The 25,140-nt window shown below is 42.3% G+C and overlaps 1 protein-coding gene across 2 annotated transcripts in view; it reads left to right on the top strand.

The window, feature by feature from the left end:
• The first annotated feature begins 17,126 nt into the window (after nucleotides 1-17,126).
• LOC147626053 (transmembrane 9 superfamily member 1-like) overlaps nucleotides 17,127-25,140 on the top strand; it is a 52,483-nt gene continuing 44,469 nt past the window's right edge. The window contains exons 1-6 of one of the 2 annotated variants that reach the window (XM_086817613.1): nucleotides 17,127-17,309; nucleotides 18,197-18,392; nucleotides 18,543-18,647; nucleotides 18,781-18,798; nucleotides 18,887-18,981; nucleotides 19,074-19,226. In XM_086817613.1, coding sequence (XP_086673739.1) covers nucleotides 17,220-17,309; nucleotides 18,197-18,392; nucleotides 18,543-18,647; nucleotides 18,781-18,798; nucleotides 18,887-18,981; nucleotides 19,074-19,226 — 657 coding nt within the window. In that variant the 5' untranslated portion in view covers nucleotides 17,127-17,219. The remainder of the gene's footprint in view (nucleotides 17,310-18,196; nucleotides 18,393-18,542; nucleotides 18,648-18,780; nucleotides 18,799-18,886; nucleotides 18,982-19,073; nucleotides 19,227-25,140) is intronic. The other variant, XM_086817615.1, reaches the window with a different exon arrangement.

Here is a 25,140-nt window from a genome sequence, read left to right as displayed (position 1 = left end):
TGAAAAGATAAGGTTTCACGTCATGAGAAATAATGGGTTCACGTCATCGTGAAGGTTCAAAAAATGGTTCATGTCGTGAACGATTTGGTTCACGTCATGAAGAGTTATGAAATTGTTCACATCGTGAATGATTTTCAGCACGTTCACGACTCTTAATTTTGTCAGACCTCATAGCATCAGAGGTTTCAGAATAAGGCTACCTATTTTTGGCAAGGTAATCTCGTGAATTGTAGCGTTAATTGTGGTGTTAATGTCGCGAGTGGTTCACGGTGCGAAGTTGTTGAAAACGATTCACGACATAAACATTTTCTTGCAGTTTCACGTGGAAACTTCCCGCATCGACTAATGTGATTAAGGGTGCAAAATACTTATCCAATAGTTTTCAAAATGATTATGCCACGCCTAAGGAGTGGAATACAAATTCAAGGCACAGTCAATGACTCCTTATTTTTTAAATTTTTGCGAATTTTTTAAAAGAAAAAAAATAGAACACCAACCTGCTAGTTCACGTTGATGATTCCAGTGATGCAAATATCAAAATTAACTAGAAAAAACAATGAAGCCCTATTCTAAGACCACTCCACCACACACATACACAACAAATACAACCAATTTCTCACGATTTTTTACTTCCACACAAATTCTATCCATTCATTTCCTACACAATGCATTACCAGAATGCAAAGGCAATCATGAATCTTATGCAATGGGAGCTGAAACTCCAAGAGGAAGGAAGAAACAAAGGTGTTTCCTCGGCAATGGCGCCAAAAATGTTACGGGCTACCTCACCTCCAAGAGGGAACTCAATGCATTCACCCCAAAAGGAAGAGCAATAGAACACAATTGTCATAGGGCACTTACCAAATGCTTCGAACTTGAGTCCCTTGAGGCCTCCAAGCTTACTTGTTAAGCTCCAAACCTCTAAGCTCCACCTCCACGCTATCACCATAGAGTCGCTCACATCGTCACATAAGGCAATCACTCTCTCTCACTCTCCCACACAAGCATGAATCGTACAAGCATAGAAGAGGCACAAATGCTAGAATCCTCTCTCTCAATCTCTCTCAAAACACAAAGAAGTTCTCTCAATAGCACAAAGGGGGATTGTGTCCTTTCATTATGAAAAAATGCCTTATATACAATTGGCCCTTATTCACACTTAGACGTCTAAAATTTACGTAACTAAGGCCTTGGGTGGTCAATATCTCATAATGTACAACTTTTATAGTGCCTTTTCATGACACTTATTAATGTTCTCAATTGGAGGAGCATACTTGTTAATCTAAAATGGGATTAATAGTAGCCACAAGAGAGTCATTGGAAGGCAGGGATGAGGGTACTTAGGTATATTAGAGGTACTCTTGAGTATGGAATCACTTACAGCATGGGTGACACTCTAACAGGTTATTGTGACTCAGATTGGGCAGGAGATTGTGATTCTAGGAAATCAGTTCTGGATATTGTTTTTTGCTTACTTCTAGTGCTTTCTCTTGGACCAGCAAAAAGCAACCTATAGTGGCACTTTCTTCCACAGATGCTGAGTATAAGGCAGCTTACTTTGTTGCATGTGAGGTAGTATGGCTGAGGAGAATCTTGGTTGACATGGGAGTTCAGATCAAGGAGGCTATAGTCTTGTGGTGCGACAATCAGAGTTGCATGGCTATCTCCAAGAACCCTGTGTTTCATGCTTGCAAAGCACGAAGCACATTGAGATTCAGTATCATTATGTGCAAAAGCTAATAGAGGATGAGATAGTGGAGCTGGAGTATTGCTCTCCAGAGAAAAACTGCACTGACATCTTCACCAAGGCTCTTGGAAAGGACCAACTCTTGGCATTGGGCCAAAAACTGCACCGACATCTTCATCAACTTGGCGTTGGGCCAAAAACCTAGTTCATCTTCGGGTGGACATTGAGGGGGGGTGTTAGTATACACTCAATGCCCACCTCTCAGCATGTATCTCACTTTAATGTATAATGCACATTTGATAGGCCCCCGTTATGAGGAGTAGCCATGGTGCATGTCTTTAGTGGGAACCTTGTCTTAGATGCCCATGGGGTTATTATTGTGACCATTGATGATGGTTAGGAGATGGTCAGGGGTACGAGCATTAGCTAGGGTCCGAGGCATCGCCCCGACTAGGGGGTCCCAGGGGGCTCCCTGGCAGGGGTTTAGGCACGGGAGCCCTTGAGGTGAAGGTATTCCCTAAAATATTCCCTCGGATACTAGGTCCATCATTAGTGGGCATTAGTGGGCAGTGGTGGACTGCGTTCTTGATACACGGGCGATGACTGTGTCTATGCAGTGTAACTGCCCTCATTGTATATGCGTCTACCACACCACCTACAATACTATATATGGACATGGTTGCCATGAGCTAAGGCATCCAATGCTTTGTGAGTATCCACCCCCTTCTACACCTCGTACTCCATCCAAAGTCTATCTAGATCGCCATCTAAGCTTTACTTAAGAGCGCACAGGTGGACAATACCATCACTTGTACCTCTTTGGTATAATTAGAATTTTAAATTCTCTCCATTGTGTATCTATTGCATTGTCTATTGTGCTTTGTCTTGCTATCTCTTTCCATTGTGTCATATTCTTATAAAAGCTCCTTAGGATCAAGGAGAACCATCTTTGGTGTACCTATGTTCCTTGTGTGAGGTTTATGTTCATAGTTTAAGGTCTGTGCACATATGTTCTATGTGGAGTCCATCGAGAAGTTGGTTGAAAACGTGAGCATAAACAATGAATCTATAAAAGAACATAAGTTTAACAAGGTGACAAGCAACACTATTGGGTGTCATGAGAGTAGAACTACCAGATGTTTTGCAAGAGCACTCCTAGATGGCAACTTGAGTACCAACTTGAGGAAATATGAGAGTAGGATGAAAAAATTTACCTCCATTGTGATTGGGATATTGGTTTATGCTTTGTTGAATGCCACAGATAAGGTTGTTGCATATCTATTGCTCATTTTGCTTGCTCATTTTGCTCAAAGGTAGGCCATGAGGACAAGGAGTGTTGCTACCTCAAGGGACTCAAACTCATACAACAACAACTTAAGCAAGATGCCACCCCGCTTAATCCCTTTGCTGAAGACTACATGGTGACCCCGACCAGTAGTGCTTCAACTTCCGCCCAGGTCCCTAACTCCTCCCAACAACCCCACCTGACCCCTTATATGCTACTATTGTGGGGGGAGCGGCCACATGCAAGCTCAATGCACGGTACCAGAGGGCTCGCCCCCATGCCCACATTGTCCAGAAGAGAGCTGAGACCACTACACCCAGGATTGTCCTAGAATCCATGGTGGAAGTAGTGGTGCCATCTCTCAAGGTTGACACTCCAATAGTGGCAGTGGTGCCATCTCCCAAGGCTGACACTCTAATAGTGGCAGCTGTCACCCACCAGTCCCAAGGAGCCCCAAAAACACCAAGTCCTCCTCTTGATGGTGCAATCTACCCATCCATTGTGGAATAAGCTTATAAGAAGGAGTCCATGGAGGAATTCACTCAAACACCACCCATGGAGAAGGAAGCCGCACCTATCTTGGTCATTCCCCCAACCACCACACCTTCAAAGGCAGATGAGGAGTCTACCCAACCCAAGGTTAGTAGTGGCTGATCACCGAAGCCCGAGGGTGATAGTCTCCATGGGAGGAACTCAAATTTCAGGGGCCATTATGGATGGTGGTTCTAGCGGTAACATCATGCTTGAAGCTACAAGGAAAGCCTTGGGTCTCCGAATCACACTGAGCTAGCTCCCTTCGCCCCATCTGAGTGGCAAACCAGAGGAAAGTGATGCCTTTGGGACTAGTCAAGCAAGTTTCAATCACTTTTGAGGGATTAGTATTTGAAATGAATTTTGTGGTGTTAGATCTCCCACCAATTAAAGGGGCCTATAGCTTGCTAATTGGAAGGCCTTGGTTCAGGGCATCTTGGGTAATCCATGAATGGGGCCTGGACAACATGCATATCCCTAGCCTGGAGGGGATGGTGACCTTGCCCTTGGAAAAAGGCTCTGATGAGGGTGCAAGGGGCATTTTGTGTGCAGAAAACAGAGTATGCGGGGAGCCCAGATCTGAGGCCTTAGAGTTCAAATGAGCTCAAATCCTTTCAAGGCCATCAATAGCAATTAGTCTAGTAGAGGATTAAGCCAAGAAGCACAAGATTTGACCAAATATTGAATGCTTAATCTCTGTTTTACCAAAGTCACCGAGGATCCACGCTCCCTTTCCCCCAACCCTAGTGTTTGTGTCGGTAGTCTGGAGTTCCCTAGCGATGACCGGCGAAGCCATCCACAAAAACAATAATCGCATGGCCATCCCCACTTGACCATAGATTTCATAAATAACATTCCCTCTTTCTCATGTTACAATTAACCTCAATCATGTGTATGGTATGAGTGGATGAGATTCTAGTAAGAATGGAAAAACCTTTTTGGCATCTATTTAGCATCTTCAATAGGATGATTCTTGAAGGTCACAAGATACTTGACATAAGTGTTTCCAATGCGTGTAGTGATGGTCTCATGGTAAATAATAGACTAAGGTTCTATACGTTCTTCTTCAGCTACTAATTTAGGAGGTTCTTCAAGCATATGATGAGAAGGTAGAGATCCCCTTAATGGTCTCAGAAGACTAACATGGAAAGAATTATGAATATGCCAATTAGAAGGTAGATCCAATTTAAAGGCATTATCATTAATCTTTGCAATGATCTTGAAAGGTCGCCTCCAAAACCTAAAAATCAAATTGTTGAAATTTCACACTTTACGTTCTAGATTTTAACAACTCTTTTACAGGAACATAACCAGATTATCCTACTAGCTGTCTTCCACCAGTGGTCCCATCTCCTCTCTGCAATGTTGATGAACTCTTGTTCCTCCCCAATGAAATGTGAGGAACCACCTTCTTACACTAGTGCTGCCATTACGATTTCTTTAGCTACACACATTTGTAGCTCCCTAGCATTGTGATCTACCTGTACATTGTAGCTCCCTAGCATTGTGATCTACCCCTAGCACCTTGGACACCATTTGTGCCTTTGATGTGCCTACGCGTACATTATGTTAATGGAAATCGATGCGTATCATTAATCAACTCATCGTCTCGTCGAAGGGCATCCCATAATAGATGTAGTAATTGCATGTAGCAATGCACATCGTCGCCACCCACTGAGCAACAATGACAAAGGAGCTTTCTAGATGCATTGTTGCACTCCTCTCTAGTGGTCGGTGCCTTTAGTATGCTTCCAGGAAAATGTGATGTATTTGGCACCCTGTGGTTCTTTAAATGTGGGCAAAGTTCATTCACACACTTCAAATTACCTAGGCAATGGATTCTTCAACATGCTCCAGGGAAGGTAATGTTTAGGTTTGCAGCTTTGACCACCAGTGGATCATACTTATGCTCCATAGAGTCCATTCCTCAATGTGTTTCCATGGTTGGTGGGAACTCAAATGCAATATCACCATTATATTGCCTAGGAATCCACGGCCTTGATAACCTCTTTGACATTAAACAAAATCTTTGTTAATGTGTTTCCCTTCTTCATGCTTCAAGGTATTCCAAAATGCCCTTACCATCTCCTCTTACAACAGTGGATGAGCTTGCTGCATCGCTTTTGTTGTTATCTTGAAAGGGGCTACATACATCTATCACAATAGTATGAGTTGGAAGTCCTCTCTGGGCAGGCTATCTAAGATGGCTATTGGTTGTGGGTTTGAGTTTAATGAAGCATCAACTATTGCAAAGTAATTGGCTGAAAGAGAGTCCTCAAGTATATAGAAGTCCTCCCCCTCATGATTAGAGGTTGCCTCCAAAGGGACATGCAACTCTCAGGACCCAATATTTACTATGGCGGCTTGCACTCCATAGAATGAGTGGGGAGCTACTTGTTCTTGTAAAAACTTTGCATTCACGAGAATTCGTCCATTGTTGAAACTTAGATTCTTCTTAGAAGATGGGAATGTGATTTTACAGCTCATTGTAAAGAGGAACAAAAAAGAAGTACACAAGAACAAGGAAGAATGGCACAATAGATACCAAGTACACAAGAAATAAATGGTGATTAACATCCTTACATAGTTGGCCGTTTTTAATTTGACCGTTTTAAAGCAATTATTCTTTTTTTATAATATTAATTCCCAAAAAAAAAACAAGCTCTGTGATATATATATATATATATATATATTATAGTTCAAAATTAGCATTCCTACATTCTCTCTCTCTCTCTCTCTCTCTCCCTACATAATTCCATGCTCTTATTTTTTATGGCATGGGTAGTTCTAAATATATATTAAAAAATCAACACTCCTCTCTCTCCCTCCCTCGTCTCTCTCTCCTTAATAGTAACCCCGTCTCCCCCATTGGCCCTCTCTCCTTTTTAATATCTCACACAGATCGTGGACTTTGTTCCCCTCTGAAGGAGCCTCTGAAGGAGGACTGCACAGCCACATCGCTACAAATAATTATTAAAATCATTTGAAAAATTTACCTATTATCTCTCTCCCTCCCTCCTCTCTCCCCTCTTCTCTCTCCCTCCGTCCTCTTTCTCTCCTCTCTCTCCTCTTCTCTCTCCCTCCCTCCTCTCTCTCTCCCCTCTCTCCCTCCCTCCTCTCTCTCTCCCCTCTCTCCCTCTCCCTCCCTCCCTCCTCTCTCTCTCTCTCTCTCTCTCTCTCTCTCTATCTCTCCTCTCTCCCTCGCTCTCCCTCCCTCCTCTTTTTCTCCTCTCTACTCTCTTCTCTCTCTCCCTCTCTCTCTCTCTCTCTCTCTCTCTCTCTCTCTCTCTCTCTCTCTCTCTCTCTCTCTCTCTCTCTCTCTCTCTCTCTCTCTCTCTCTCTCTCTCTCTCTCCCCGCGGATAATAGGTCCACGGCGGCCTAAGCTCAGGCATTACACATAGCAACACTATGTGGCATACTCATGCCACACGGCATGGACCGTGGCTGTCCAATGGCTTTCAAGCCATTGGACAGCCCACAAAAGGGCTCACAATGCTCTTTGTGAGCCCTCCCTCAACACACACCCCCTCCTTTGTCCCTCTCCTCTCTCAGAGCGCCCTCACGCCCCCTCTTCTCCCTCAACACACCCTCGTGTCCCCCCTCATTCCTCAATGTCCCCCCCACCCCCCCATTCCTTCAATGCGTCCTCACGCCACCCCCTCATTCTTTCGACGCATTGTCCCGGACTTCGCTCTTCCCTCAAGGCACCCCTCAAAATTCATCAACACTCGACGTAGCATCTTCCAACGCAGCAACTTTCAAGCCAAAATGCCTCCTCGGACTTGTTTGCAATCGAAGGAGTTCACCGAAAATCAAGATGAGATCTCATTATCGTCGCAAGACGTGGGCATATCACAAGTGGCCACACATTAAGTGGGTAACAAACACCTCTTAATTTCATTTAGCTTTGGGAGCTACTTCTTCAACACCCGCCAACAATCTTGTAGTCAGCAGTAGTGGCACGATTGGTGAAGAAGAGGAGTCCATAAAAGAGAGTTTCAACCAAGTGGTTGATCGACACATCTCCACGAATTAGGTGGAGGACCACTTGGTTAATAATCATAACCTCCTTCCTAGAGTGCCACGTTGTCGCCTCCTTGCAAACCCGGCAATGTGTATGAACAAGGATTCCATCGAGGGGTTAATCAAAAGCATGGAGGAGAGCACATACCAATCAACAAATGGCGGTAAGTGTAGTCGATCACGACTTATCGTTGTTGTCAGTTGAGTTGACACGATACTAGAGGAGACATAAGGATGGCAACACATGGTTGGGAAGATTTTTGTTATCTGGGATGGCAACCATCGACTCAAATCATGGTAAGAATGGGCAAAAACCAATCGAGTTGAAAGAGAGAAGGTTCCCAAGGTGATTTGCAGAGTGGTTTGATTCCTTGAGGAGGAGGAGGTAGAGTTCTTGTGGTGTTATGCATGATAAACAAGTAAGTGGATTGTACATTGTTTTTTGTGTATCAAACAAACAAACATTTTATATGTCATCATTTACCTTATTTTATGCATGCAAATTTCCAGGGTCACTAGCATCCATATGTTGAACACAACGGCACATGATATATTTATGATGCAACGTGTGGGCCTTGTCGATCCACAATCCTTATTGTCAAAGTTCAATGGTGCTGAGCGTGCATAGGCAAAGACAGCTATTACTCATCGAGGACGTAATAAATTGAAGTGGTAAAGCTTCCCATGGCACTTCTTTCACAATTAGTTTTCAAGGTATGTGTATGCCTCATTCTCAAACCACAATAAAGCCATGTTTTGATTTCAAAATATGTTTCTTAAACATAAAAACATTGCAATCGAAGTTTGATGGCACATACCAAGCCAAGATCAGTGGCTTGCTTGTGAGTGAGTGAGTAGAGAACACCTTTTGAATGTAGAAATGTTCAACAAGAACTACAGAGATGCCTTGAAGAAGATAGAGGAACTATTTACTAAGAGGGGACATGAGTTGGCACAAATTGCCAACCCCGAGTGTAGAAAAGAGTTTTTCAAAAAAGTGATCTCATACCAGGGATGGGGTGAAAAGGCTAGCAAATTCACTACTTCCAAGCTAGTAAAGATTGTTTTTGAGTACATATTCCAAATGGAGAGTAAGATCTCTAACTCTCTTAATGCATTAATTATTTTTTTATGCAGGTAAAAACATAACGCTCGTTCACAATGCATGAAATGTAGGCTCCTTGACATATTGGTAGGTGACGAGTTTGCTATGAGGGACGCCCATATTCCACCATCCGCCGTCAGAGCATTCTTCGTGTGGATCCATTGTCACGTGTACTGATTCCAATTGACTAAGTACACACTACAATTGTATGCAGAGTTAGAGATGGGATCACCCACTGCTGTAGCTGGTATGCACGAGAGAGCCGCAATGGACTCTAGGGTAGGTATCACGGATGCCCTCAAATCTTACAAGAAGACTCACTTTGAGAAGGCATTCGTAAGGTGGAAAGGGTAAATGCGTGCCACCTTGGATCCTGACCAACAACCACACGTTTCGTGCGCATAGCACGATGCCTCTTGTATAGGTATGTAGTAGCATGCCACAATACTCTTTTTTTTCTTTTTGCCTTATGTGGTGGAGAAGTTATTATTCTTATTATATTGGTTTCTTAGAGAATTTTAATGTTTCTATATTAGGTGGTGGAGAAGTAGTGTGTGTGATCGGGTATGTATGCGTACGGGTGTAGTCTGAGATAGAAGAGACAGGATTGTACCCCGAAGAGTGGATCAACGAGCTTCGGGGCAAGGACACATGGATACTATGCCCGTGGTGGGTGGCTAGACCACATGAAGGGGGAGTTTCCTCCATAGGAGGCAAGCAGTCTCAGAGTGTGTTTCATTGTGTACGGTAGATCTTTTGCATGAATTATGAAGCATGTTTTTTGGAAATCTAAAGTTACTGTGTTGGCCAAATGTAGTAACGAAGAAGGGCAAGAAGCCTAGCACTGAGTAGCAATCGGCCCTTGAGAAGAAAAAGGGTAAGAAATCAACAAACTCCTAGGAGCCTACATCATCCACAACCGTGACACCAACGCCAAAAAAAGGTCACGGCTAGAATGGGAAGGGGACGACATTGAGGGTTCTAAGGATATCCAGTCTAGGGATGATGAGCATGACAATGAGCATAACAGTCCCATGCACAGGGCGATCAGCACATGACCTCGCATGGTGAGAATAAAGGGTAGGGGTGGGAGAGTTTAAAAGAAGATGAGGTAGCCCTCTTGGGATCTAGTCAGTGAACTTAACATGTTTGAACATTCATTAGTTCATTTATTGATTAACAGTAATAACATGTATTTGGTGGTCTAAATGAAGACACGAGTCCTAGTGTAGTGGACCCCCTGCACTTAGTTTTGAGCTCCAACATTAATCACCTCTGTCTCGCGCTTTTGGGAAAGTGAAAACACAGGTACAATCTCTAACCCGGGCTAGTGACTCTTTCCATTTGTCATCATGATAGTGTTTGCAGTCCACTTATAGGGAAAGAATAATAATGAACAAGCCCACAAGAGACTTACAAATTTGCCCACAAATTTAGTTTTTTTTTGTAAATTTTTGGGTATCTAGGTTGCCTAGCACCCAATTCTAATTAATAGGATAATAGGAAACCATAAAGGATATTTCAAGATATTTTTTGGGTACTTGGGTTGCCTAGTCACCCAATTTTAATTAATAGGATAATAGGAAACCATAAAGGAGTATTTGTGTTGCCTATTCACCCAATTTAAATTAATAGCAAATCATGAAGGAGTATTCGGGTTACATAAACCTTTTTTTAATAGTAATGCCTAGTCACCCAATTTTAATTAGGATAATAGGAAACCACAAAGGAGTATTTGGGTTGCCCATTCACCCAATTTTAATTAATACAAAACCATGAAGGATTATTTGGGTTGCCTTAACCTTTTTTTTCTGCTGATAGCTCTGACAAAATTATATCACACAATGGATTGCAATAAAGAGCACTCTATCATCATAAATATTCTTTTAAATACTTTATCAATGAAATTATAGCACACAATGGATTGCAATAAAGAGAAATCTATGATCGTAAAGAGTAATCCATCATCATAAATATTTTTTTAATACTTTGTTGACAAAATTAAAGCACACAATGGATTGCAATAAAGAGAAATCTACATCTTAAATTTTTTTAATACTTAAAAAATGCTATGGATGAAATTTTACCATGCGTAAGCTAGCACCATGCCCTTTTTCCTTCCTGCTCATGCTAATCTCAAAGAGAAAAACCGACTGATTGGATGAACTGCTTCTCTCAGTGTTGAAGCGCAATGCCCCCCTGCCCCCCTCTCTCTCTCTCTCTCTCTCTCTCTCTCTCTCTCTCTCTCTCTCTCTCTCTCTCTCTCTCTCTCTCTCTCTCTCTCTCTCTCGTTCATCATGTGCAAAAAGCATTTCATGGAGGTTCAGAGAGGGAGAATGTAATGGTGCTTGTTCATAAAACGAGACTAGAAAGTCATTTCATAATGCCAAATGTATTCTAGTTTCCCAAAGCTGAAATAAACTTACAACTTTAGTTTTCCAAAAACAAGCCACGTCTTTAATTAATAACCAAAATGTTTTTTATGAGGGTCTCCCATTCACCCTCCTAAGGTTCCAAATAAAGTGTAAGGTTTTATTGCTAACATTTATATGTAATTACTTTTAAAAAAATCACATTTGAAATTATTTAATTTATAACAAGTTTTGAAATTTTATGTGAGGTAATTCACTCTTTCAAATTAATTAATTTTTTTGAGGGTCTCCTAAGGTTCCAAATAAAGTCTAAGTTTTTTTTTATTACTAAGGTTTATAAGCAAATTTCCACATTTAGAATTATTTAAATTAAAACAAGTTCTAAACTTTTATGTGATATAAATAGGCAGTTTAACAAAATTAAAGTTAAAAAAATATTTTTACCAAAGTGATATGAATTTGGATCTTGGGGAGACACATCACTTACTATCATACGGATCAAAACACATAAACTTCAATTATTACCTTGAGCAAGATAGCATAAACCATAATTAAAAATAAAACACATGAGAGAGTATTAGGTGCAATCAATCCCCCGAAGTATTGGCCTCCCCCCACTTCTTGGGTATTTATAATTAAAAATAAAACACATGAGAGAGTATTAGGTGCAATCAATCCCCCGAAGTATTGGCCTCCTCCCACTTCTTGGGTATTTATGTCTTAATTAATAAAATAGCCCACATGCCAAAAATAGTTGCACGCTTATGCATGGGCTTACCCTTTACAAAAATAGGAGTTTATTTTACCAAAAGCCTAGATAAATCCTTCCTATCTAGACCACTAAAGGAAAAAATACACAATAATACAAAATATCTTGTAGTAAATACTACGGCCAAAATACAAAAAATTAGAACCTTCCCTATAATAGCTCATGCCAAATCACCCCATCATGTCCCGAAGAGTACCAGCATACGAGCACAAAGCTTGTCAATCTCACCAACCTACAACTTATCCATTCAAACACATTACACATTAGCAACATATGCTAAAGTTACACAACATCACATAAGCATTAAATCTAACACTTAGTTTCGGCCATCCCTAAATTCATATGTCCTATACATGGAATATTCGGGATCACTGAGTGTTACAAGACACCGAGTGAACATAACCAAGCAAGCCCCAAACTTGAGCGACTGTAAAAACCATATAGGGTAGGTGATGGATCCATCCTTATATCCATCCCTACCTAGACCCCAAATCTAGCACTAAAATGATTCCAAAAAGACAAAGCCAAAAAAAGGACCAATGGGAATGTCAGTCTAGCAAAAAAGGACCAAAAGAAGTCGAAGAGAGACTATCAAAGCTCATTAGTCATCATAGGGGTTCACCTACACATGAGCATCGATCTCATCCTCCAAGTGCACATCCACTCTCATCCTCATAGATGAGATTGCACACGTGTAGCTATGTAAGTACAGATCTACATAGCCAGAGATGATGCCATCATCTACGTCCAATGAAACACATGATCTCCTTGAACGGAGGCATGCCTTCAGAGGTGGGCGCCGTGCCACACCCCATCGTCGCCATGCTCACTCACTGGTAGGTAATGCAAAACACATGAGTCCATAAGTACACTATTCATCTCACAATATAAGTAGACTATTAAAAAGAGAAGCACAAGTTATCTGAGGACAACAACCATAGACACCACAATATCCAAAGTAGCTACATTGATCCACCACAATATCAAAACCCCACCAAAATATTAGAACTAGCTACATCAAAATATCAAAAGATGTTTGCCACATAGGCAAAAATGAGAGGACCATAATTATCATTTGGTGATGCTCCTACCAAAAAGTTAAAGGCATGTAGCATTGACGAGGAAGTAGCTAGGCAGTTTCAGTAGCTGTGGGATTACGCCACCTTGACAAAGCGTGGAACAATTCAACTTTTGTGAGTGCTTGTTGATGCATGAAATCATGAGCAGAAGCATCCAAGTTCACCACTTGTAAAAATACATAGTAGAGGTGCTTACAAGACAAGTAGACCGAGTGCTTAGCCTCTCCCTTTTGGAAGTTGGCACGTGATGCTTTAGACCCTTCTTTTCATTAAACCGTGTATATATAGCTGAAAAATTTCTCTCCCAAAAAGTAGTCATCAAACTAGCTAAGTCAAGCTAAAATAGTGCGTGCGTCCTTCTTTCCATCAAAATTTTGAAAAGAGAAAGCCTTGCAACTAATGTGAGAGATTCTTTTCGAGCCATTTGAGCATCTAAAGTTTCCTTGACAACTCAACAAATAGAAACCTCATCACTATCGCTTTCAATATCATGCATGTGCCGTTTTTGATGTTTCAGTTGGTCTTCTAATGCAATCCTATGAGTGTGTTCATTGACCAATTGTGCTTGCAAAGCAGTGATTGCTCTTGAATAGACGGGGATGCAGGAAAACTAGCTATAAATGATGAGAACTAAAGAAAAATAGCAAAAGTTTAGAAATACTTATAGTAGTTGCTGCTCTTGATAATAATTATGAAGTTCGTGTGACCCACGAAAAAATAGAAAAGTGATGCGGGCATCCATAGCAATCTCCAAAATATTTGAAAGTAGTGGTGAAGTGTTGGAAGGTCATTCGGTGGAAAAATATTGGGTATAAGAAGAGAATTTGAGCTTTGAAAGAGCGAACACAGTGACCAATTTTAAAAATTTTGAAAACTTTGATTTGCTGTAATTCTGTGTTTAGAACAAGTGTGGGGCGCTGAAAATTTCTTCATTTTGAATCCGGGCCAAATTTGGGTAATTTTTTAAGGGTGTTTTACTAAAAGGAGCTCCACACATGAATCTCCTCCTAACTTTGAAGCTTTTTATGAGTAAAAGACGATGAGAACTATGGAGACTATAGATTTCTGTAGGATTACAACCACCATTATAAATTTAAATCACTGGATCCTTGATGAAAGTGTGCAGATAGGGTATAACGTTTATGCAAGAGACCATTCCAAGATGCATCCACAGATCGGATTGGGCTTTCGACACAATTTGTGGAATTCTAGGGCTCAAGAGCATGCCGACTGCACGCTTTTTCGTTTTCTTCTTCCTTGCTAGCTTTTTTGCCTTGTGTAGACTTTGTAGAAGCTATTGAATCCAGACCAAATTTGGGTAATTTTTTAAGGGTGTTTTACTAAAAGGAGCTCCACACATGAATCTCCTCCTAACTTTGAAGCTTTTTATGAGTAAAAGAAGATGAGAACTATGGAGATTTCTGCAGGATTACAACCACCATTATAAATTTAAATTGCTGGATCCTTGATGAAAGTGTGCAGATAGGGTATAACGTTTATGCAAGAGACCATTCTAGACGCATCCACAGATCGGATCGGGCTTTCGACATAGTTTGTAGAATTCCAGGGCTCAAGAGCATGCCGACTGCACGCTTTTTCGTTTTCTTCTTCCTTGCTAGCTTTTTTGCCTTATGTAGACTTTGTAGAAGCTATTGAATAGCATAGAGTTAGCCTTGTACTTACCACCTTCAGTTTAGGTTTAGTTAAAGTTTGATTTGAATTCTTTTTTACTTTCCTTTTGCCTTCCTTGCACTTGTATTTCCAACTTCCTTTTGGTCATGTCTGCATGCTTTTTTGTTTTCTTCTTCCTTACTAGCTTTTTTTGCCTTGACTTTGTAGAAGCTATTGAATAGCATAGAGTTAGCCTTGTACTTACCTTGAGTTTAGGCTTAGTTAAAGCTTGATTTGAATTCCTTTTTGCCTTCCTTGCACTTGTATTTCCAGCTTCCTTTTGGTCATGACATGAATTTGAACCTTGATTTTTTTTAAAAACTTGTTCTAAAATTTTCACCTTAAGTTCTGACACAAACTAATTGGAATTTGGATCTTGGGGAGACACATCACTTACTATCATACGGATCAAAACACATAAACTTTAATTATTACCTTGAGCAAGATAGCATACACCATAATTAAAATAAAACACATGAGAGTATTGGGTGCAATCTCTCTCTCTCTCTCTCTCACTCACTCTCTCTCTCTCTCTCTCTCTCTCTCCCCCCCCCCAAGAAGTGTGGGCCTCCTCCCACTTTTTGGGTATTTATGTCTTAATTAATAAAAATAGCCCACATGCAAAAAATAGTTGCATGCTTATGCATGGGCTTGCCCTTTACAAAAATAGGAGTTGCTTTTACCAAAAGCTTAAATAAATCCTTCCTATCTAGACCACTAAAGGGAAAATGCATAAAGAACCCTAAGGGCTAATTCACATACAACAAAATTAATATATCCATGCCCAAGTATAACAAAAGTGGGCGGCCAACAATAATACAAAATATCTCGAGTAAATACTACGGCTAAAATACAAAAAATGAGAACCTTCTCAGTAATAGCTCATGCCAAATCATTGCCATCATGTCCTAGCCATACCGGCTTACAAGCACAAAGCTCGTCAATCTCACCAACCTACAAGTTTTCCATTCAAACACATTACACATTAGCAACACATGCTAAAGTTACACAATAACACATAAGCATTAAATCCAACACTTAGTTCCAACCATCCCTAAATTCATATGTCCTCCACATGGAATATTTGGAATCACCCAAGTGCCATGCTACGAACATAGTGGTAACAAATTGTAACACAGAGCTCAAAAAATAAATAAATTTAGAATTACAAAAAAAGTTTCTAAAATTGAAGAAAAAAAAGTTTCTGGAGATCAACATGGAAAACCTTATATATTATATAAAGGTGTGCTTACACTAAAGTCCAAAAAGTGCGGTGCGATGACATATTACATTATATTTCGAGACATTTTACATAAAACCACCTCCATGTCTTTTTAGCTAGAAAAAAAGGCACAAAATCATGAGACTTGACAATAGGCTTAGAATATTCGTCAGAGTAGTTGCATTATCACTATCCAAGGAGATTGGGTTGCTTTTGCTACGGAGCATAACATATTCTTCGTCTTCTCTTTCTTCTTCGAGACCGTCACCAGCTCTATACTATCAAGACCACGACCATCCTTGAAGTACCTAAAAGGAACATTTTTTGAAAAAGGAGATTTTATCAACGTCTGTGCATTGAGTAATATGGGGCATTTTCATGACTTTCCACATTGTTGCAGCCCTTCTCTCATCCATGCCATTGCCTATCTTTGGGATAATCAAATTCGTGGTGGGTAGGGTAGTACTTCCCACTATGAAGCATGTACGGTATCAAAGACCAAACCATCAATGATATCTTTGGGATAATCCAAGTCCTAGCAAGGTAGTACTTCTCGCTACGAAGCATGTACGGTACCAGAGACCAATCCATCAATGCTAACCAAGGCCGCATGACCATCAGCAGCATGCAATCCCACCCCCCTCATAACCAGAACATGCAACAATGGAGGATGGAGAAGATACAACAATGTGAGGAGAAAAATCGCATGTTACCTTCATGCAACCCGACTGAACACCAGTGATGAGCACGAGCGTGAGCATGAGGCAGGCTGAGCAAACCACAAATGTCCATGACGATTGAACACCAGTAGATGCCCTAGGCCGAAGGAAACATACAAAGGCCCAAAGAGCACGAGGATGAGGTAGGTTGATTGAACCACCATAAATGCCCACCACGACATGCATGACGATGCCTCTAAAAGAGGAGCCCACTCCCCCTCGTTATTATTGCATGGCACATGTTTGGGTCCTATTAAAGTTAAAGGAAAGAAAGGATATTTGATGGAAATTAAAGCCAAAAATGAAAGAATATTTGATGGAAATTAAAGCCAAAAAAGGATATTCGATGAAAATTAAAGCCAAAATCAACACATAGCGATCAGTCGGAGGAGAAGCATCTCTTTCCCTTATGACTAATTGTTTCCCGCCCTTATATGAGGCGAGTTTGTATTTAGCCCTTTGTGGTTGTTTTTGTCTTTAACTAATCGAAGGATCTTTTTCCCCCCAAAAAAAATGATGTTGGGTCTATTTGGATCAATCATAAAGTGTGACTCCTTGAGAAGTGAAGGGAGGGCGAGTAACCCCATATACCACACCGAAGAGGCCAATAACTTATCGGTTACTGGTTTTTTTTTTTTGGGGGGTTTTTTTTCCTCTTCTGCGACCATATGTAATTTTTCAGCGCGTATAGAGCAAGAGCTGACACAGCGGAGGGGTTCTGTTTAGGGTTTTGTTCTCTCTTTGCAGGAATCGCAATGCCCCGATCGCCATGGCCTTCACTCTTCCTGCTGGCCCTTCTTATTCTGTCTCTGAACACAGCTTCTGCAGGAGAGTACGACCACAAGGTAATCCCTCTGTGATCTCCTTCCTATTGCTTACTGTAATTAGATGTCGCGTTTTATATCTGCTTGTATTGGAGCTTGTTGGCTGGCGTATTTTCCCTTCGATTGAACACCTGGATCTGCTTGTACTGTTGCTCGTCGTCTATGCAATGCTTTGGATTTTACAGATTTGCTGCATTGCAATCTGCGTTTTGTTTGGCAGAAATCTGTTTTGTCAGGACGTTCTGTGTGAACTTGTGAAGCTTTAGACCATTAGGGTTTGGAAGTGAACAGTCAGACGATTATGGTTTGGAGTGGACATTATGACAAGTAGGGTTTGGATCAATCACTCAGTAACATGGTAATCGATTCTGGTATGAAGCATCTAAGAAATTAATGTCCAGAAACCTAGGGGTTCTCACACAGTTGCAATAAACTTTCGAAACTACGAAACATTTTTTACGTGTCATACCTTTTGAAAAAAGCAAAGAAAATGTACATTGCTTCTCCTTTTGTGTTCGTGCCGTCCTCAGCAAGTGCCTACAGTTGATGTCCTTGTAAGAACCGGCACTATGTAGTGAAGTTTAAGCTCTAGACACTCTATTTGTAACTCTACTCAAATTTTCATTGAATCTTGAATCATGTTTTACAATGCAAAGTGTTTGTTTTTTCTTGATGGAGAATGGCGAAGTTATGCAAAATTTGCATGCTTATGTTTTTGTTACTTTTACCCGCTCTAATGGTATCAAACAGTTTTGAAACACGTTCCATAAAATGTATGGCAACTATTGGTTCTCAATCAATTAGGATTTAGATTGTGGTGGTTGGGGAGTAAACATTTAATACAATCACTGGTACAGTAAATCAATATTCTAGTGTAGTAACCAATCACATCATTTTCATCTCTACAGTATGCGGCACAAGATCGAGTCGTGCTATGGGTGAATAAGGTTGGGCCATACTACAATCCTCAAGAGACATACAATTACTACAGCTTACCATTCTGCACGCCGGGAACTGAAAATCCTGTCCATAAGTGGGGTGGACTTGGCGAGGTCTTGGAAGGGAATGAGCTGATTGACAGCCAAATTGACATTAAATTTAAACGTAAGTTTATCCATCTGAATCCTTATGGTTTTTCAACCTTTCATTTATATCTTGATTTTTTGGCATATCTAAGCTTCTCAAGGGATCTTTAAGCATGCTTCTGAAAATGTTTTAGTTGCTGTTAACATGAAGTATGCATATGGATTGCAGGAGATGTGAAGCGGAGTACCATATGTAAGCTCGAATTGGATGCAAGCAAAGTACAAGAGTTTAAGGATGCTATTGAAAACGCGTACTGGTTTGAGTTCTTCATGGGTTTGTAACTGAATATAAGCCGCCTCCTCAATTGTGCATTTTGATGTGAATGTTTTGTGCAAGATAAAACAATATCAACTTATTATTGGTATTGATGTGCTTTGGCATCTTGCAACTGCGGGCATTACTTCAGATGACCTGCCTCTGTGGGGTATGTATATATCCTAATATATGTACTTTTTATAACATTCAAGTAACAGGGCAGAATTATGCTTATGTTTATAACTTTGAGCTTGCAGGGTTTGTCGGTGAGTATCATCCTGAGAAGAACGAGGATTCAAAGCACCTTCTTTATACTCACAAGAACGTTGTCATCAAGTATAATAATGACCAGGTATCATATTATGAGATAGTAGATCTGTGCTTTAAAAAGCTTGTGATTAATGTTTGTTATGTGGGGAAGATCTGAATCTGATTCCACACCAGATTATTCAAGTCAACCTTACGCAAGGCAGTCCTCAGCAATTGGTGCCTGGAAGGTCCTTGGATCTCACCTATTCAGTTACTTGGTTGGAAACGAACATTACCTTTGCCAGGCGGTTTGATGCGTATTTGGACTACCCTTTCTTTGAGCACCAGGTAAAGCTGTTTGCTTTAGGTCCTGCTTTTGAGGATCATACGTCAGCCAATAGATACAGGCACAATCGTTGAGGTGCTGCCCTTGTGTGATAACCTATATAATTTATTTTTGTTTTTGCAAGCATACACATCAATGAATGATTTGATAAACAGTGCCCAAATTTTAGTGCACATTTTGTGTACTCTTGGGTCTTGGCCACATGATACTACTAAAGATTTATGTCCCTCAAAAGCTAAAGCATGATTTACCATTCACTTCCTTCTTTTTTGAAAGCTTGTGTTGTAACGAGTTATAGAGTTCATTTTGTTCATGTGCACGAGCATGCACCAGCCCCCCCCACCCTACACGCACGCATTTGTGTGCACATGCATGCACACATAGGTATTGCAAGACTATTGGCTAGATGCAAGCTTTCATGAGAGAAGAAAACATGGCGGAAAATTGAAACGCACAGAACACGCACACTCCCCATTAAACATTTGACTAACTTTATATGACTATATGAGCAATGCTTTCTTCAAAGGCTGGCTTCTTTCTACTGCCTCTTACTTTCAAGTGCACAAAGAAGAGCTCTGCTTGAGAGGGTGATGTAAGCAGCAGTGGTTATGCCAAGGCTGACCAGCAGACGGCAGGTGTGCAAAAGACCTCCAGAGCTCAGGCAGCAGCAGGTTCTGCCTTCCAGAAATGGCCAGGTGATGGTGGCAGTGGCTGAGATAGGTGGACCGGGGTAGAAAGGCTGGTCGGTGGTTGCTCTACTGGTGCCAAGCGAAACAGGGCTGAGGCGGGCCAAACAGGCTGAGCTGGTGGCGGTTTGCTGTGCAGTAGTGCTGCCCACTGACTTGGCTGAGCCGTCCCAGAAGCCGCCGGTGGTGGGTCGCTGCACACTAGTGCCGCCTGACTAGGTGGTGGAATTGGGCGGCGAGTGGGTCTGTGCAAGCGGTAGGTGCGTGGCTCTTAAGCGGCAGTAAGTGGCTCTGCGCGGTAGGCGATGACCGGCTCTGTGCGAACAGCTTCAGACAGCAGCTGACCTGTGTCTGGGCAGAAGCAAAAGTGGATCTGATACCAAATCTTGGTCGTTGGTGGAATGAGCAAGAGCACGACTGAGAGCAAAGAGCAACTGAGGTTGATGACGGGCAAGATAATAAGCACATTAAACAGAGATCAATACAAGAGTTAATTGGAGATTAAGGGGAGCACAAATGAGTCATGGGATTCATATTTGTATTATGTTATTTGGTCCTTTTATAGGAGAGGTCCCCTTTACAAGGTGTGTGCATATGCTACTGCCACACATGCCACATGTCAAGGCATGATGCCAAGTGTCCTTAAGAGGTGTCACCTTTACACATCATTGCTTACATAAGATCCTTCTAAGGGGTTGTTCCCACACATAAATGAACCTACACACTAGAATTGTTTTATTCAAGCCCTAGTTCACACACAAACAAGTGCTAGTTTACACAACCACCTAACACCTTGTTATTTTACTAACCCATGACACATTTTCATGGTAGAATGTGGATATTTCCAACACTCACGAAGATCTTGGATCTTTGTCAAGTGATTTGATATATTGTCCCCCTCATTCATATGCACACCATCAAGCTGTCTTTTCAAATACATAACCTTGGCTTGGTACATGGCCTCCAAAAAGTTATCCCAAGGATGCTTTGACGTCTTGCAAGACCGGATATGAGGTATAATTGACCTGTCACCTGTTGATCGGCAAAGCAATTAAGGACATGTCATGTGCATCTCTTGCATCCCATCTTCTTTGCTTCTGCGAGGACACATCGGGCATGTTGACTGCCTCGCCCATCACCTTTTTGAGGCGTGCGAGGTGCAATGTTTGCGGGATGGGTATCATCCTCACTCACAAAATAGGCCCTTGGCTGCAAGCAAGTTTTTGATCATATAGCTCCACAGAGAGTAATTAGTAATTACTCTTGTCAAGTTTGTCTTTCTGTGCCAATACACCAAATTAATCTTTTGCATTTTGTTCCACTTCTAACTGCAAATGCACAAGTAGCAATGCACACAATTTTTGAAATGTTTTTGTCAACTTCTCCTTGGGAAATGCAACACACTGTAAACTACAGAAAAGTTCTCTAGGGAAAGAAATTGATAGTAGCTGATAGAAGAACTAATGAGAAGTTTTATTACTGGGAAGGTCGAATGCTCCAATTTGTGTTGTAATTGCAAAAAAACCCAAAATTTGAAATTTGCAAGTAAACATGCAAGCAGGTATAGATGGTAAAAACAATACGGATTGCAAGTATGATGGTTGTACGGGCGTCACGTGAGGATATACGAACATGTTGCGAGGATTTAGAGTCGGGTACGGGCTCGCGCATGCGTACGGACATATATGAGGTGACATGAGGATGTATGATTGGGTACGAGCTAGCGCAGGCATACGGGCAGGTATGAGGTGAAGCGAGGATGTACGGTCGGGCACGAGTGTCAAAGTCGTGCATGCGGAAGTTTGAATACACGCAGAGAGAGAGAGAGAGAAGTTGACGCAGAGAGAGAGAGAGAGGGGTTGGCGAACAACGCTTGACGTGTATTAGCAATGAATAGATGGATATTACAATGGGTGGGCATGGGTATATATACCCTCACAATGAAAATGGCCGACTCATGTAGCATTAAATAATAACAATTATGCCCTTTGTTACGACTCGTTTCCACATGAGATACTACTTTTAACACCCTCTCTGTAGCTCATAGTGGACATAGATGAAGAAACCAAGTCGATGTAGATGCAACCATGGACACCTCAGTACTGGCCGGATACCGAATACACCTCGGAAAATGCACCAAACAACCTGTCTCCTCAAGGAATGCCATCTTGAGCTTCAGCTGCCACATAGAATAATGAATTGCAGACAACTCCACATCCATGATCCTCCATTCGTTGAACTGAGAACACACACGTCCAAAAGATCTCCTGAACATTGAACTATCGACACATGACGCCCAAAATTCTCTGACAATGAACTAGGAACTCATCCCATCCATAGTCTGCTACCAATGAACTATGAACACATCACGTCCATAGATTTGTCAAGCTGTTCCATGCCAGATGCATGTGCCTTGAACTCCGACACACGGGTCCAAATCACCAAAACGGGAGCACAGACTGCCCCTCTCTGCCACTCACATGCCTCTCTCTGGCTGAAGCACGTGGTAGCATCCATCCACCAAGCTAGAATGCTGGAGCATGTGCCAGTGTAGTCCTCGCCACACCGGCAGACGCCGTAGCATCCCTAGTAGAATCACTGTCACTGTCATCCTCGTCAGCTTTGCCTTTGCCTTTGTCATTCGTCGAGCCTTGAGCTTTAGCTTTGGATTTGCAATCCCGAGCCAAATGCCCTCGCTTTCCGCACTTATAACAACGGCTCCTAGACTTCTTATTGGATTTCGATGCAGCATGTGCCGATTCTACATCCTTCGGAACTCGAATCTTGTCTTGGGAAATGAGCACTGCTTTCTCCTCAATGAGAAAAGAGCTGAGATCATCAAATTCCAGCTTTTCCTTTGTGACTTGTAAGCGTAATGCCCTCGAGACCATCTCGTACTCCTCAGGCAACTTCGTAAGAACCAAGGCGGCTAACTGGGTACTAGTTAATGCACTATTCATAGCCGATAACTGATCATGGATAACCTTTCGCATGTAGCCCGCCGCCTCTTCGTAGCGTTCGACCCCCTGCGCGAGCTTGGCCATGAAATGCATGTCGTACCCTTCCGCCATGTTCATGTTGGGGAACACGTGATCGTCCAGGAGCTTGATCAGTTCACGGCCGATCTCGCAAATCTGCGCCTCAATCCTCTGCCAGTAGCGGTGGATCATCCCCAGCTGCAGCTGCCCATCTTCACCACCTTCGCCTTTGCTGGCGCCCGACGGCCTCCATCTCCTCCTTGGACTCCATTGCGTCGATCACACAGTGCGCGTCCCGGCACAAGCTTATGGCGCCCTTGTAGGCGGCGGACAGCACGTCGCGCTCCTCACTCGACGGCGTCTCGCCCGCTTCATCTGCCATCTTGAAAAAAACGCTGAAACGTTGCCGCCCTTTGAGGTCTTGTGTCACCTTCGAAGCATGTAGCATAGACACGCGAGCTGCCCTCTGTCTCTCTTTGCCACCATAGTGCTACAGCAGCCACCTTCTCCAACTCCTCCGTGTGCCCAAGAATCAACGAGCACTTAGCTCTGATACCATGTCAAAGTCGTGCATGCGGAAGTTTGAATACACGCAGAGAGAGAGAGAGAAGTTGACGCAGAGAGAGAGAGGGGTTGGCGAACAACGCTTGACGTGTATTAGCAATGAATAGATGGATATTACAATGGGTGGGCATGGGTATATATACCCTCACAATGAAAATGGCCGACTCATGTAGCATTAAATAATAACAATTATGCCCTTTGTTACGACTCGTTTCCACATGAGATACTACTTTTAACACGAGCTGTATGGATTGTGCTAATGCTTGAGGCAGAATCAACTCGGAGCTCTGATACTAGTGTTGGGTTTTGAGAAACCCTAATGTTAAGTCCTTTCTGTACATGTTATACAGATTGGACTACAGTGCTGTACTGTGTACACTGTACGTACATGTTGTATAGTGTTGTATTGTACCTGTTGTATAGTGTTGTACACTGTAAGTCTCTACGTACATCTTATGTACTGAAACCGGCCTCTGGTAGAAACTAAAGTGCGGTAGACTAGCAGTCACCCTTCCACTTGTAGTCCAGATATGAAAACAAATTTGATTGGAGCTAGAGTGCCCCAAATCTGAAATAAAATCGACACCTGTTGGCCCCAAAGCTTGGCGCCCCTTGCGGTATTTCTTTATTCAATTTCAAAAATATGTAAGGCTGAGTACAACAAAACCAGCCAAGAGAATACACCTGTATGTCCAATCTGGCAGCCCACAATACCTCTTAGCACAGAGGATTCACACACACAGATCTGTGTCTCAAAGCAACATTCTGTGCTTCCCTCTGATCAGCCAAGACCATTCAGCAGGACAACCTTGAGCATACATCTGGCATATCTCATGCACATGATTCCACAACTCAGCACAAACATACATTCACTGTCCAATCTGTTTCCACCCTTTTCAATCTGCCATACCCCTCCTCTCACAAGGGGCCAGATAGCACAACTCTGCAGCAGCAGACATAAGCCAATGGAAAGAAAGATAAATGGACAAGTTCAGAGCTTACCAAATCAGCTCGTGGTTCTGGACTCGCGAGGCCAATTGTACCAGTCTGTGCATGCCAGAGACTGTATGTACTTTTCCTCTTGCAACCACCTGACTGTTACTCCAAATATACTCTGATAGGACACCACTTGCAGCTGTCCGTACCATCTGTATGTTCATCTATTGCTTGCGTTAGAAGAATTTGCAGCAACTGAACCTGTCTGTGTCAGAAAACTGCTACTGTACTGTCCTGCACAGTACCCGCCTGCCCAGCTAACAACGACTGTACTGTTCCGTATAGTATCCACCTGCAGCCCCTAATCCGTACAGGTCAGAACCAGCCAGTATAGTCGCTTGGGTCTGCAACTGCCTACTCCGCCTGTTCTCTGATCGCCGGCGCCGCCTGCAACCACAGCCGTCGCCTGCCCTGCACGGCCTGTACTGGCCACATGGACTGTACGTCTGTACGGCCTGGTCAGCTCTCAGCCACTGTCAGCGCCCCCTGTACCAGTAGGAGAACCTGCAGCAGTCGTACTGCTGTACTTGCTGTCGTACAACTCTGTACGGCCTGCACACGTGGACTGTATGGGCAGGTTTGCACAAAAAACAGCAGCAAAAACCACAGCAAGCAGTCGACCAGCTTCTTTTCTCCTTCTCCACGCTTGAGCTTACACGACCCCCCAAAAGCTAGAGAGAAGTGAGAGAGGC

The sequence above is a fragment of the Cibotium barometz genome, chromosome 23 (assembly GCF_041138505.1).
Source record: "Cibotium barometz isolate CiBa-2024 chromosome 23, ASM4113850v1, whole genome shotgun sequence".
NCBI classification, from domain to species: Eukaryota; Viridiplantae; Streptophyta; class Polypodiopsida; order Cyatheales; family Cibotiaceae; genus Cibotium; species Cibotium barometz.
Note: the sequence above shows the minus strand (reverse complement) of the source record. Positions and strands in the feature narration are given on the sequence as shown.